The sequence below is a fragment of the Schistocerca americana genome, chromosome 7 (assembly GCF_021461395.2).
Source record: "Schistocerca americana isolate TAMUIC-IGC-003095 chromosome 7, iqSchAmer2.1, whole genome shotgun sequence".
Lineage (NCBI taxonomy): Eukaryota > Metazoa > Arthropoda > Insecta > Orthoptera > Acrididae > Schistocerca > Schistocerca americana.
The window spans coordinates 407,091,746-407,103,802 of record NC_060125.1 but is presented as its reverse complement, the minus strand read 5'-3'; the positions used below and the strand labels follow the sequence as shown (position 1 = coordinate 407,103,802).

The 12,057-nt window shown below is 39.1% G+C and overlaps 1 protein-coding gene across 1 annotated transcript; it reads right to left on the bottom strand.

Moving 5' to 3' along the window:
- Window positions 1-1,852: 1,852 nt before the first annotated feature.
- Window positions 1,853-9,693, bottom strand: LOC124622130 (60S ribosomal protein L31). Its single transcript, XM_047147749.1, has 3 exons — window positions 9,598-9,693; window positions 9,255-9,481; window positions 1,853-2,050 (listed from the first exon to the last, which is right to left on the bottom strand). Exons 2-3 carry the CDS (start codon window positions 9,473-9,475, stop codon window positions 1,900-1,902), a joined length of 372 nt encoding a protein of 123 aa, XP_047003705.1. The 5' UTR covers window positions 9,476-9,481; window positions 9,598-9,693; the 3' UTR covers window positions 1,853-1,899.
- Window positions 9,694-12,057: the final 2,364 nt, after the last annotated feature.

Genomic DNA, 12,057 nt, shown 5'->3' with positions numbered 1-12,057 from the left:
AGTCAGTGCTAAACAGCTAATGGGTAGCCGAGTTATCAATACAAGCTGTCTGCTTTAACATGTCCACATAATAGCAACTAGCCAGAAGTCTTACATGACCTCTGAATATACTTATGAAAGACAGACAACAATTTAAGAACTTCTGATATATTCACTGGCTTTGTTGAGTTCACAACCAAACAAAACAACACCACCTCTCACAGACCTCATATTACACTATAGACAATATCTCTGAAGTTAACTACCCTCCATTAAAACAATGAGCAGCAAAGAAACTTAATTTTTCATGTGTAAATGTGAACAGCCATTGGCTGCAATTTAATAATAATTCTTACTTTCATGTGGTTCACAGTAGTCTTCACTCTCCACAAATCAAGCTATCACCTAACAACTTTTTCCACACACTTGACAAAAGAAGGAAAGCAAAATGATTGGTTCAGATCAGTGAATCCAAAGTATCCACAGTGAAGGAAGTATCTAGTTTGACTTTGCGTTGAAAAACAAGTAGCTATTCAGGTCTTGTAAGATCCATGTGATATGTCAGCTACAAGCCAAATACCCTCGACGATATTACTTCAAATACATGTTTCACTACTCTTAAAAATAAATTTGTGATTGACTTTGTAATGTCTCGTGTATCAAGAGTTGTACCACCACATTAATCTGTAGGTTCCCTATTTGAACACTTCTCTATTTTATTGGCTGTCTACTGTTTCTAACTGCAACTTTGTTCAAACAGATGCGTTCTGAAACCCCTCTCCTCCCAAATGGAGTCTAAAATAACCAGTTCCCACAAATGAGCTTAATTGTGGCATGTATAACCCCACAATTGCATATATGTAAAATTATTTGCAATTCTTTTACCAATAACTCACAAGCCTTTTTATAAGGCACAGTAACATATGTCTACCATTATATTTTCTCCATACAAACCCTGAATGAAAATTGTGAAGACCTTTCAGATTCACACCCAACTATATCTTCCACTCTTCCTTTGTTTTCCAAATTGCTCAACAGTCTCTACTGCATAGAATTTATGGGACTAGTGTAGCAGGGGATACAACCCGTCGGCTTTGGACATTGACGTCACAAGTTGCCAATCGAGAAGCGATTCTTCTTAGTGTTGTAGCTCCCTTCAGTGGCTGATAAGTGTTTTTTGGCTTTTTAAAAAAAAATCTCACAAGATAGAATAAACAGATCCACTTTATTAAGCAATCAGTAAAAAAACGAAACTGAAACATAACAGCAAAAGCGAAAATGGTAAACTGCTATCTGGCGACTTGTGACGTCATTGTCCAAAGCCGACGGGTTGTATCCCCTGCTGCACTAGACCCGAATTTATTTACATTATGCACAGAGCAACTACATGACAACACGACTACCAGATAACCATCTGTACTACACCAACAAAGTTGTCAAAGAAGCCAAACAAAGCTCTTAATTAGAAAGACAGGAACTTCTTGCTAAAACAAGACCTTTTACCTTGATACTTGCAGATTACCTACAGTTCTACTACTGGCTCCTTGAGGTGACATCAACAACATACGAGTCACACTTCCTGACCATCACTTATTCTATTCTGAAGTTTAATATGTCGAATCATGTGCGTCTTTTTCACTTAAACAAAATCAAACTACTTGTAAGTACAATCCATTTTGTCAGTAACAGCCTTCCACCAAATTAAGAAAATTGAAAAAACTAAAAATGTTCATCAACCTATTTCTCAAGTAAATTTTACATACCGCATTGACATACCCAATGAGCCATGTACCACTACAATGATAAATGATAATACGAAATGAAGCTGTTTCAGGGTTTTCTGCGGGGCATATTTTGAAATGAAACACTGGAGTTTCAGAGTTATTTTAATATACAAATATTTTATAACTTCCAACCAAATTATTCTTGACTGGCATCAACATTTTCTGTTTGTAGTCCCTTGAAGGATGGAACAGGTACAAAAGTAACTAAAGTGTACAACTTGTTTGGTGAATCTTCATCATCATTCCGCCGTCGCGACAGTCTAACCCGCATGCGGAATGGAACATTCCTGTAAAAGCAATTTCTTTATTTTAATAAATATCAAGCAGATATTAAACAAAGCTTTTCCACTTAAAATATTTCAAATATTATTGTAAAATACTTAAACTGAAAATTAAACACATAAATAATGCCATAACTTTTTAATTAATTTATCTAGGAAAACAAGAGATACTACAGCATTTTTAGATTGTGGGTGACATTCCCAGCACACACACAGCACATGTGTGAAAGTCAACATTCTTTACCAGTATTGGATTTAATCTATAAAATACTCACCATGTGAGACAATTTTTAAAACAAACCATTTTTACAGCTATCACTCTCTTCTTACATACACCCTAACACGTATTTTAAACAAAATGTAAAGAATGTTCCAAACCTATGTACTATTTCTATTTATGAGAATTTCTCCCCAGGAAGAACCAACCTTGCCGTGGTGTCTTCAATATCATGTGTGCCTGAATATTTCTTAAACATGTATTTTTTTCCTAACAACTGACGGTCAACTTTTAAAGTGAAGAAGTTACGTATGAACATGGAGTCTGCTATCTACAATCTCCTGGATTCAATAAATATCCAGAGCGAGTATAGTTGCTACACTATGTTATCAAAAGTATCCGGACACTTGGCTGAAAATGAGTTACAAGTTCATGCCACCCTCCATCGATAATGCTGGAATTCAATATGGTGTGGGGCCACCCTTAGCCTTGATGACAGCTTCCACTCCCACAGGCATATGTTCAGTCAGGTGCTGGAAGGTTTCTTGGGGTATGGCAGCCCATTCTTCACAGAGTGCTGCACTGAGGAGACGTATCGATGTCGGTCAGTAAGAGCTGGTACGAAGTCAGCATCCCAAAGGTGTTCTACAGCATTCAGGTCAGGACTCTGTGCAGCCCAGTCCATTACAGTTATGTTATGGTTGTGTAACCACTCCGCCACAGGCCGCACATTATGAACAGATGCTCAACTGTGTTGAAAGATGCAATCGCCATCCCCAAACTGCTCTTCAACAGTGGGAAGCAAGAAGGTGCTTAAAACATCAGCGTAGGCCTGTGCTGTGATACTGCCATGCAAAACAACAAGGGCTGTAAGCCCCCTCAATGAAAAACATGACCACACCACAACATCACCGCTTTCAAATTTTACTGCTTGCACTACACATGATGACAGAAGATGTTCACCGGGCATTAGCCATACCAACACCCTGCATCGGATTGCCACATTGTATACCGTTACTCATCATTCCACACAAAATTTTTCCACTATTCAATCGTCCAATGTTTATGCTCCTTACACCAAGCAAGGCGTCTTTTGGCATTTACCAGCATGATGTGTGGCTTATGAGCAGCTGCTCGACCATGAAATCGAAGTTTCCTCACCACCTGCCTAACTGTCATAGCACTTGCAGTGGATGCTGATGCAGTTTGGAGTTCCTGTGTGGTGGTCTGGATAGATGTCTGCCAATTACACATTATGACCCTCTTCAACTGTCGGTCTCTGTCAGTCAACAAATGAGGATAGCCTGTACACTTTTGTGCTGTCCGTGTCCCATGACGTTTCCATTTCACTATCACATCGGTAACAGTAGACCTAGTGATGTTTAGGAGTGTGGAAATCACATGTAAAGACATATGGCACAAGTGACACCCAATCACCTGACCACATTTGAAGTCAGTGAGTTCCGCGGAGCGCCCCATTCTACTTCCTTACTACGTCTAATGATGACTGAGGTCACTGATATGGAGTACCTGCAAGTAGGTGGCAACACAATGCACTTAACATGAAGGACACAAGTTTTTGGGGGGTGTCCGGGTACTTTTGATCACACAGTGTACATTTATACTACAGCTCTTCCATTGCATGCTCTGGTGGTGGCTGTTCGCATAATGGACAATGGGAAATGAACACAATGAATCACAAATGTGAAGAGAGTTGCCAGTCACATTGCTCATCTGTTATTTCCAACAATCCATAAATGAAGCTAGCTAGTTATTAGGCCCCACCCTAACAACAACCTTGGAAATCATGATATTTGGGACAAAAACAACCAAATATATGTGGCAATAAAGACTAAGATTGAACGATTCTTATTTGCTACCATGCAATGTCACCTGATTGGCTACAAACAATGATAAATTGCCAACACCAGCATGCAACAGTAGAGTGCCCCATAAGCGCACTTTAGTCTATTGTATCCCATGACTAATGCTTACAGAACCCATTGTCATGTCTACCAAACCGTTAATTTATTTCCCAGAAAAGCCTTCAGGCACAAGCACAGAATGATTATATTAATGACAGCATGACAAACATTTCACCTCTAGAAATGTTCATTAATTCCAGAAATGTTCTGCACTGTGGCTTTGAGCCCATAAACAGACAAGCCAGGATCATTTGACTGCATTTGACGAAGAGTTTCAACTTGGGTCATTTCTGACTTGCCAATGGATCATCAGGACTAGTTAGAGGAAATTCTTCCAGCATTTCCACAGAGAAAAGGCCACAACACTAAATGCACTACAGAGAGACACAACTCAGTAAACAAATAACGAAAAATCAGATCTCTGTGACTGCGAGCTGTCGAGTGAATTTAAATATGTTCATCTTTTGTTAAACTAAAGTAACACCGATTATTACAGTGACTCCTCATAATCCTCCGACCTGATTTCAATGTTATTAGCAAAGCAAGCATTAATTATTGGGCTTATCAATAATTAACACGAAACCTGAAATCCATTTCTAGAGCCAATGGTTACGGCAACAATGTGATAGACAAAAATATTATGACAACAAGGGATGAAGGCAAGAGGGAAGAGCAGAAAGAAGCATGGAACATAGCCCTATTATGGTTAAGTACATGGGGTCACTGACGTGTGAGCAAAATTCTCCACTGAGCTAGCATCAAGTCAATCTTCCAGAGCAATAACAAAATAAAATGTTTTAAACTCAATGAAATATGCCATCAACAAGCTACACACCACAGGAGTCTATGATATCAGTTGCAAATGTGGACTGGTTTATGTAGGCGAGACAGGGCAGTCCATCAGCACATGAACTGCGGAGCATTGAAGATACAGCTAACAAGGGCAACGTAACAAGTCATCAGTGGTGGAACACCACGATGCGTGTGATAAAGAGGTAATATTCCATGAAGTTCACATACTTGCCAAACAGCCATTTACAATGAGGAGGAAGATTCCAGTGTGATAGAAATAGCAAAGCGACCCCCTCAACATGAGGAGAGGACGGGTATAGGCTCGCAGCACCTTGGCTGTCTGCAATGACAGCACTACGACAGGGATACCACAGTGGTCATATGTATACAGAGCGCAGGCACACTGCAGCCCCCATGTGAAGTAAACAGCACAACATCAACATCACAGTTACTGCCTGTTTCTAATTCACCTGTTTCCACCAATGGCAAGAAATAATAGGTTCGTATGAGCAGTTGCCCAGCGGGCTCGTGTGCATGCGCAGAGCTGAATTCGCTTATGCGCAGTGCCTTTCTCCCGCTTCTTGAAGTAGGGCTGTTTGCTGTATGAGCACTAGCAGCAAGCAGCCAGATGCTACCTGGAAAAATTTGTCCGGCGCACCCAAGCTGCCAGATTCACGCATGCGCAGAGCAAGCTGAGTTATAGTGGGGGAGTCGTCCTCCACGTGACCCGCGTGTATGTTTCATGATATTGCTGGTCTCTTCGTTTACAGCTCCGACGTCAAATGAAAACAAAACAGATTTCTGTGGCCGGGAGCCATCAAGTGAATTAATATACATTCTCATAACCATGAAAGACCAAAAACAGTTAGTAGTTTCAATTTTACGATTTTATATTATTTCCATGTTATTAGCAATCAACCATTAGTGTCTTAATGAAGCTATTTCTGTCAGTTTTGTAGAGAAATTTGCTTCTATTACTTTTTTCCGCTGAGGCAGTTAGTTTATTTGAAACGAAGTGTTCCATTCCGCACTATTGTCTACTTGCAATTTCGTTCAATTTCAAGTGAAAATTTTTTTTTTCTTTTTTTTATACCATAATTAAGAACTAAACATGAGAATACAGTATTGTACCTCCAAGAAAATTGGTAGGCTATCACGAAAACCACATAGAAAAGTGTAATTGGAGCGGAATGAAGCATTTTAGTATGGTTTACGAAATTCCGATGATGATGATGATTATACGAAATTCCGATGCTGTTTGAGTAGTCTCTGATGTCCTGTTCCTTTTATGACACTGTAAGATCTCTTAATTCTATATACGTACAAACATACGTATTCCACAACACCACTCCTTTTAATACACTTTCACCACAACACCACTCCTTTTAATACACTTTGTTTTTAGATATATTTTTCCTACGTGGAATGTTTCCCTCTATTATAATCAAACATACGTAAACATTTACTTGAAGCTAAGTAGGCATATTTGATCAGTAGTTTTGAACTAAATATTTTGTTTCAAATATAATGACAGCTGTAGCAGAATTTTACAAATATGCCTTCTGTGAAAGTGTTTTTCGATCACAAGACACTTGTCTAGTACTTCCTCTAAGCCTTAAGTTAGTTCTTAATTTGTGTTTACGCCTTAAATTTATAGAATGTCATTCTATGCTAAAATGTAGACTGGCAGCATACTGTGTTTTATCATTTTAACTCCCCACATGGCTTCATATTTATACCTTGAGTAGAATATAAACCGTCAGTTGCACAGTTTCTTTGCCTCACAGGCAACCTTGTTAATTTTTTTTACACATTTTGAAGTAGCCATGAAATTTATTGTCCTTTATTCCGGTGCAAGCTACGCAAGAAACTGTTTCATTTATTTATTTTTGCTAGAAATTTGTATTCCATCCTACTAGATTTTTGCAGTGCTGCGTAGATGTAAACCTGTTGGAAATGCTACATAACAATATTGCAGAGTACAAATTTAAAAAAAATAAAGTCACCCCACAGCAAAATGTTATGGTACTTCGAGCTGTAGAGTCTAATTTTGAAATGATATTTTGCCAGAAACTGCTTCCTTATTTGCATCCTTTATCTGGGTGGGATATGATAAAACAATTGCTCTAAGTAGAACTCTGTATGTCCTCTCAACAACATGCTGCAGGGCTGCACATGGTCACGTGATGCCCCACCATGCACAAAATTCCACCAGAAATGCGACGAAAAGCGCATGAGCAGAGCAAGCGCCAAGCACGGGCTGCCTACGTCATTGTAGCTGCGCATGCGCAGTACAGCCTGTTGTCTGGTGCTGTCTGGTAACTGCTCAAACGAACCTTATGTAAACGCCATTCAACCGTATCTTTATCCAACAATGACAAGGAATAACAGACTAATAAACAAGACCCAAAACCCTGCTTCCTATCTGGAAGCACCATATCAAATTACTTTAACAACTTCCTCCACTACCATAAACAATCCAAAATCAATATCTCTCTCTCTCTCTCTCTCTCTCTCTCTGAGGAAGGCCACCTGCAACAGTGGCTGATACTGATAATGTGGTCAACAAAACAGAAGAATTTTCAATGATTTCTAGTTGTATATGTTATCTGAAACTAGCTTGACTTATGAATGAACGAGTGTACAATTTGTACTATGCAACTTCAAAAGTTTCTTAATTACCATAGTAACTGTGAAGAGATAGATGGAAGGTATGGTAACACCTTTATACACTGACGTGACCTCTCCGACTTACTATGTTATGTTGCACCAAGAACAAACGTGGTTTTGGTAGATGTTTCAAATGTCAGTGCCTCTAAGCATGACATTTCCTAATCACAGAAATTGGTACACATCAACTACAAAACAACACTTCAGTTTCTGAATGTTGGAATCTGACATGGTGTTAAGGAAACCGTGTTGCCAACTAGCTATATAACTGACCACACAAGAAAACAGACTGTGTGTTTCACCAACACTAACAGAGCAATGGTGTCATGAAGATCAGATGCTGTGCAGCTGCAGTACAGCAAATTTGCCAATTGTTGTGTCTGTCGTTACATCTTAACCTGAACAAATAATGCGGCACACCTGTCCTGTAGCCCTTCTATTGTTCGGAATTGTCAACTGTTACCAGTCCTGCAAGACAACTTGTACTTCACGTAACTAACAATAACTCGATACTACAAGAGGGCCAGTTATACACTGTACAAAACTGGGCTCCCATCAATTTCAGTAATCTCAAAGTTTGATGTAGAATTAAAAGAGGAAAGTTCTGACATGTCAATAGAAACGGCATTGCTTTAGAGTTCAATGAATACTTCTTCCAAAGCTGTCATTACAAAATTTGTGCTTATATTCAATACATTTTTATAATTGTTACCAATCCAGACATTCAATCTCAGCCCACACGATTTCAAAATTTTCTTCAAAACTGCTTCCCAATACATTATCAACTCGCTAGCCCCTATTCCATGTACAAAGTGCACACTGTTCCTAGTCTGAGACATTCCCCAGAAGGTCCTGCAGTCCATGAATGTATGGTTTGAATGTTACATTTATAATTTGCAAGCTGCATTACCCCTATCATAACTACAGGTGATCTGCTTATAGTTTTGTGGTTTACTATCCAGCTGATGATTCACAAGACTTTTGAAAATCTATGAATCAAATGGAATTAAGGAGGAAAACAACAGCACTCTAGAGAAAATGAATTGCATACTGTAAGCAACAACAGGTATTTTTTATTTTTTTAATTCCATAAGCACCCAATTATAGCACACACAACAATACTCATCATAAACATCCAAGCCTTCAGTGACGGCTCAACACACCGTTACATCTGTCTCAGGGAAGTAATAAATTGAACAAATAATACGCCAGGACAAAAGATTTCACGAAGTTACCAATTTGGCCCCCAACATTCACAGTAGACAACACTAAGTAAGAAATTTAATTTAATTACAGCACCTAAATAATGTGTCAGGAGAATCACTCCCCAAATACTATCATTACACACACACACACACACACACACACACACACACACACACACCCTGACACCAATCATCGGCATATTCATGCTTTGAGAAGATTAATTTTCTGTAAAGGATAACTCAACAACGAACACAAAGAATACAATTCGACATCTGTTCTTCACGCTTCGGAATAACAAAACCTTGTGCAACGAGTCCGAAAATCTACATTTTAAAAGAAACTATAAGAACAAACTGTAAGAATATTAAAAGTGTAACAAGATAACATTTAAAATACATACCTTATGCCTTTGGACCACACCTGCTTATTCAATCTTGTGTCAATTCGCACATCAGGGGTGCCCATTTGCTTAACAGCGAATTTTCGAAGTTCCTTAATGGCTCTAGGCGCTCTCTTCTTAAAACCAACGCCGTGAAGCCGTTTGTGCAAATTAACTGTGTATTCTCGAGTGACTACCTCGTTGATGGCCGATTTCTTCTTCTCACCTTTCGGCTTCGCCATGTTGAGCTGCAAGACACATGCAAATGCTCATTAAACCTCGGCATTACAAGGAATTTTAAATTCTTTGTGCCTACGATTAACACAATAGCCAAAATCAAGAAAGCAACTAAAACAATATTTACCTATTAGTCCAAAATAAAAATCGATGGCAACACTATTAACGGATTTCTTTCTCCGTTCACAACTTCCCCTCACGCTCACACACCACGCTGGCACGCTTCGCGTAAAGACAAAATAACTACACTGTTGCCAACACCACGAAACGCAATGTCGCTGGCGACACAAATTTTACCTAAAAGTCGGCTCACTCCAGACTTCAGCGGTTTGTGTGGTTTGAGGCTTTCGGGCGCTAAACAGCGTGGTCATCAGCGTCGACTTCAGCGGAACGGAAGGCTATGAAATGTCAAATAGGTGCCTGTTCACGTTATACGGAAAGTCAAGACATCTCTTCGATAAGCACAGTACCGAAAATGATAGTGAGATTATAAGACACATTCCATGATACAAGTGAGAATACACTATCAGAATTAAATTCAAATTGATTTCTTGTGGCATTCGTAGAATGTCGATTGCGATGAATGAAATGAAACTGATGTATTTGCAGGTAAATCATAAATCTTAGTACACATATGTTGCTTATCTAATATTCAACACAAAATTACGTTTGTTCCACAAATTACATAGACAACAAATTAGTTTGTAACCCATAAGCTCCAATTTCGTTTCATCATGTAACATTTGTAATATAAGACCAACCTTTCTTTTCTTTATATTTAAATTTATATGTGTTACAGAATGCCTTTACGTTCAACTATGCCTCTATCACAATTTTAAATTCATCTTCAAGCAATTCGCTTTTTGTCATGAGTTACATTGCTGAAAAATATTTTGCAATCTTGTAAAAAATTATTTTTTATTTTTCTTAATTGAGTCAAAGCGAAGTTCAGAAAGTTCCCATTAAGCAACTAGCAATAATGCACTTTATTAATTACCAAAACCAAATTTATAAAGGATGATCTTCATTTAGTTTGCATCATAAACTGCTGAGAAGAGAAACCATAGGGAAAGTATCGTCGAAATATTTCAAAACAATGACATTTAATAGCTCGAGAAAATTACATACGTTGCATACATGCACATGTAAAAAATATCTGGGAGTCTTTCCACACTATCCAGTGGATTTTCTTCTTTCTAAATACCACATCTTGTCAAGGAGAACGATATTTTTGCACTTTAATAGGGCCAACTATTTCAAGATTAAGAACGTTTATTTAATGAACATTGTAAAACAGTTTATGAACCCACTTATGAACAAGGTACGCTTTTGCTTTCTCTCAGTTCTGCAAATCATAAGTCATGGAGTCGTTATTCAGTTGTTTGGTTTGGACAGCCAGTGCACTTTTGACACAGCTCAGTGAGCCTTGAGCAGCCACTGGTGAAGTATCAGTGCAGCAGCAGTGCAGTAGCTTTCATATTTGTTTTTTAGTTTGATTCTTAATTTCTTACCGAGTGTTTGTGCGCTTGCATATTTAATTACATAAAATCCTTGCCTATAATCGTATTTGAGAGGAGTAATATTGCTTATTGATAGCCTTCAGGCTGCTGCCTCGAGGTGCAGCGACGGCGGAGGGTCTGGCGTGTCGCCTGAGACACCCCAGGTGTCACTTGCTTCGTCCGCTGACTCAGCCGCCGAAGCACCTTCTAGTGTACCCGGCGCATTGTTGCCGCCCTCATCTCAGGGTGAGTGGCGGACTGCAGCACGTTCGCGTCGCTCGAGGCGGAGGGCCAAAGTGGAGGCTGCCCGGCTGGCTGGCTGGCCGGCTGGCCTCGCCCATTCATCCTGTCAGTGGGCAGGTGGCCGCTCCTTCAGCAGAGCCCGAGCAGGCACATGGGGGCAAAGGCTTGCTGGTCATTGGGAGCTCTGGTATGATTTTTTTTTCTTAGTAATTTAATTGAAAGCTTTGTTGCTTTGGTAAAAATAAAATTGGTTCTTTTTGTCGTGACAGAATAAATTACTATTAATCACACCAGATTTGTCGGAGAACAGCAGCAACATGTGTAATTGATCCAGCTTTAAGAAATCCTATTACCTTTTAGCGGAAAATTCGTGCGGTACTCTCCGACGTTAGAAAAGTCGTGGTGTTCCGTTCGGAGCAGGAGGCGGCTGTCTTTTCTCATTCGCGATATCGAAAATTACTAAAAAATGAACAGAAATTTTTTTTTCCGGAGGAAGATCGCGCGGAGAAAACAGACAGAAGTTACATGAAAGAAACCTAAGGGACCAACTAATTGGATTTGTACGAACATATAAACGGAACTGAAAGAACTTGGAATAAATACTATAACGATGTCGTCACGACAGCCTCCTGTTCCGACAGAACACACGCTGGATCATAAGCTGCATAAATCTTTTAAACAGGAAAGATTATCACAAGTATAATTAATGAAAATAAGGTTGAGAGATTTTCTTTGAAATTAAATAAACTTCAAGGCTTCAAGTATTATATTATGAAACGGAAACTTACATTAACATGGCCACCCATTGTGGCGGTGGAGCGAATTTTCATGATACACATTCTCGC

Coding starts and splice junctions, on each gene's coding strand:
- LOC124622130 (XM_047147749.1), bottom strand. CDS start 9,475: ATGGCGAAGCCGAAAGGTGAGAAGAAGAAATCGGCCATCAACGAGGTA. Junction 2,051..9,254: donor GTGTGGTCCAAAGGCATAAG/GTATGTATTTTA, acceptor TTGCTTTTACAG/GAATGTTCCATTCCGCATGC.